Source organism: Etheostoma spectabile, chromosome 5 (assembly GCF_008692095.1).
Source record: "Etheostoma spectabile isolate EspeVRDwgs_2016 chromosome 5, UIUC_Espe_1.0, whole genome shotgun sequence".
Classification (NCBI taxonomy): domain Eukaryota; kingdom Metazoa; phylum Chordata; class Actinopteri; order Perciformes; family Percidae; genus Etheostoma; species Etheostoma spectabile.
In genome coordinates this window covers 5,092,541-5,096,435 of record NC_045737.1, presented here as the reverse complement: position 1 = coordinate 5,096,435, position 3,895 = coordinate 5,092,541, and the positions used below count along the sequence as shown (strand labels likewise).

The following is a 3,895-nucleotide window of genomic DNA, read 5'->3' as shown; positions in this document are numbered from 1 at the left end:
CAGACAGACAGACAGACAGACAGACAGACAGACAGATACATGTCCGCTTACGTTTAAAGATATATACATAAAGACAAACAAACATGACTGGACACACACCTATCCTGCACATCCATAAACCTGCACACTCTCATTGGCGCTCCTTATTTTTTTTTTTACCTCTCTCAGGTGGCTTGTTGAAGCCTTTATTAAAAAGCAAGCAGTTTCACAGGAATGTATGGGCAGTGGTGTTCAGCTGCAGGGCTCTGTGTTCTTAATCCAACTGTGACTCATGCCCTGTGGAATCCGACAGGGACAGAAAGAGAGAGACAGTGGGACCTTTACAAAGACATGAAGAAATGCCAAATCTTCACTTCACCACCAGTTTCTGTTCCTCACTGCTCTGTCAAATGTGCCGTTAAAAGTGTATATATTTTTAAACAACTTATAGCATTGTTGTTATTTAAACCTACCACTACTGAATTTCAATTAGCTGCTTGTGACGTGACTGGTGTTTTATAGCTCTAATTAAATTTGGGAGTAAAATATATTGTTGTAAAGTTAGGTACTTTGGCACATAATAGGTGTCAACTGAGATTAAAAAAACAAATGTGATATAATGACTATGTGTGTGTGTTTGGGTGGGTGCACAGTGTCCAGAGAAGACTCCAGCCAATCCCTGGCTTCCTGTCTCAACCTGCTCCCCTCCCCCATGGACCCATCAGGAGATCGCATCCCAGGGAAGGAAAACAATCAGAGGTATGTATGTTGTATTAATATACTGTGATGCATGCTTCTGGTTCTTAAACAAAGTAAATGAAGGCAAATAGTTAAAAAATGACTTGTGTGTATTTGTGTATAGATGGGCTAGACGTAATAGAGCCACAATCATGGACAGAAAAAAACAGGAGAAAAATGGTCTGGTATTGGCCAGCCTAAAACAGTATTCAATCACATACAATTGGAGCATATGCACGGCTCAAGAACCTGTCTTGATGCCAACTTGTCCACAGGGGCATTTATCCTCTCTACAGTATGTCTACACTACAATAGAGCTTTTTTACGCCACACACTCCATTGCAACCTGAGCAACAAAGAGAGACAGGGAGAGTGTTATTGTGTTATATTCTAGGAAATGCTGATCTTGAATGTTCCCTGTAAATGCGAAACATGTTTTATGTCTTTCCCTCCCTTGGAGAAGAGAAGAGACTAGCACAGAAAGACAGAGGGTAAATAAATAAATAAATTCTCTTCGAATGAATATACAAGCTGTCTTTCTGTTCTCCTCTTACTCCCAGTAGCCAACTGCTGAAAGAGAATACTTAGACTTTCGGTTTAGGATGGTTCCATATCTGATTTGATTTTTTTTTTCTTCTTACGCTCAGGAATCAGGATAACACACACACACACACACACACACACACACACACACACACACACACACACACACACACACACACACACACACACACACACACACACACACACACACACACACACACACACACACAGAGAGAGAGAGAGCAGCTCTGTGGATAGGACTTATTTGGTTTTATGGAGCCAGTGTGTAATAAAAGGGTTGTATCACCATTGGTATCGTCTGGGGATGTATCTGACAAAGCAGTGGGTAATTATTATTTCAGTGATTCCCTTTCTCCTCACCGGTTGAATTTATTTTATTTCTGCTCGCACCCATGGAGTAAATGCATCTGTCTCTACATGTTTCCCTCTAAATAAGCTGGCTATGAGCTTCTTTGTTTGTAGAGACAGTGCAGGTCAACTTGTGTGAGTGGTTTTAAAATAGAGGTTGATCTATGCTACACCATTGAGACACTGGACTTGGCCTTGGTTTTTTTTTATTTCTAAAGAGGTTTTTATCACGCTTCTATCACTCTTTGAAATTGGTGCTGAATAGAGAAACATGTTCTCTGTCTAGACAGTGTCAGTGAATCATCCAAGTTGGGAATCAACCTTTTCAACTAATCCAAGGTTTTTGTCTGACAGTTCATCGGTTGTTTTAGTTATACTCATGTCCCGCTTGTCTTTGAAGGTACGGAAGATGGTATAAGTATGGAGGAGCATTCGTGTCCGCACGCATGCACCTATGTGCGCACGCACGCACACACACACACACACACACACACACACATTATTCCTCTCTTATACAAGGTTAAGGCTAAAATGTAATTAGTCTGAAGCCAGCTTCCTTCTGTTTGGTTTGCATCATGATAATATCCCTTTAGCAGAGCATGAGATTAATGAATGCATGACGAGGGGCGAGGGAGAGGCATGATGAGGATGAGGGAATAGGGTATTTGCTGTTTAGCTTCAAATGCCCTGATGCTAATTTGTGTTGATGCTCTGAAAAGATCAGTCACAATTTGAACAGTGCATGTCTTACTGACAGTGACACAGTTATGCGATGTAGTGGGTTTAGGGAGAAGAAGTGTGTGTTCTTCACAGCAAGGGAGTATTTTTTGTAGCTGAAGTGCCGAGCAACAGTTTAACCTCAGAAATTGACTGGATGGTAAGAGCACTTACAGTTCAATAACAAATCACACCTTTGGGGCTTAGACAGACTCTTCTTTCTATTGATTTCAAAGTGAATTTTACATTTTGTTTTATATAATTAACAATGGAATTGGGAATCCATGCCAGTAAAACGTTTTTTTAGACTCTGGAAATAATGGGGCAGGTTACATATGGTAACAGGTTACAGGTCTAAGTTTCTTACCCTCTGTCACTCCCCAATGTAAGTCAAGTGCAGATTTGAGTCAAGCTTTGTGACAAGTAGCCTACAAGGTGCTAATGAGAGACTTCTGTAACGTCAATACAGTAAAAATGGACCTACTTAACGAAGTTGGTTCACTGCTGGCTACAAGTTAGCATCAAACACAGCAAAGGTTGTCACTTGAATAACGTTTTGAGCTAACGTTAGCAATCACACAATCATAGAGAGCAAAAATGTTTTTTTAAATGACTCCTATTTTCTGTTATTGTTTGTAATGGTAAAAGTTTATTATTTCACGGATTTCACAAATTTCAGTATGACACGTTATGCCGTAAACCGTTTAAATCTGAGCATGCGCGACTCAAATCTGCACTCGACTCACATCGGGCAGTGACACCCTCAACACAAGGCTGTTGACGTGTTCATTTCCTACTGGAAAATGTAGTCTGTGAGTGAAGAAGCTGAGATTGGAGAGGGAAAAGAAAGCAAAATGTGTTTGCCCTGGGCTTGCTCTTTCTCTCTCAGTCTCTCTTGCTTTCTGTCTCAGGTTCCACAATCCCGCAAGGGGACATTAATTTGCTGAAGGCAGTGCAAGCTCCCATCTATTCACACACAAGAAAACACATGTGCATGTGTGCACATACACACAACAGTGTTTGGCAAGTCACTTCCAAAATGTAATACATTATAGATTACTAGTTACTGTCATTTTAGAGTAATTACTTATATTACAATACTACTGTCTCTGAATTGTAATGCGTTACACTACTTTCGCTAACTTTTGAGTTACTTTCACCAAAATAAAACGGAAGTGGGCTATGACTTAGCATAGCTCGTAACTTGTGGCTCATTAAAGTCTCGTCTTCATCCACTTTAATGCATCATAGTTTATTCATAATGTTTTGTTTTATCAATCTGAATCTGTAAGTAACTAAAACAAAATAAATAAATAGTGAAGTAAAATGTACAATAGGCCTACCTGACTTTGAATTGAAAAGCATAGTTACAGTACTATCCAAGGCTGATTAAATGTAATGCTATTACGTGTAACAAGCCTAAACATGAATTCCCGACATGTTTCTATCTGCCAGCGGCTCGGACACACTGCTGTCCCCGCTGACGTCCCGTCACCTCTTGGGACACAGATGTTGTCCGTACCGTAGGGCTGCACGATAATGGCCAAAA

General features: G+C 40.3%; 1 protein-coding gene across 5 annotated transcripts in view; it reads left to right on the top strand.

Annotated features, from left to right (window-relative positions):
- ccser1 (coiled-coil serine-rich protein 1) overlaps positions 1-3,895 on the top strand; it is a 133,336-nt gene that overhangs the window by 24,657 nt on the left and 104,784 nt on the right. For all 5 annotated transcript variants that reach the window (XM_032515427.1, XM_032515428.1, XM_032515429.1 and 2 more), the window contains exon 6: positions 633-738. In XM_032515427.1, coding sequence (XP_032371318.1) covers positions 633-738 — 106 coding nt within the window. The remainder of the gene's footprint in view (positions 1-632; positions 739-3,895) is intronic.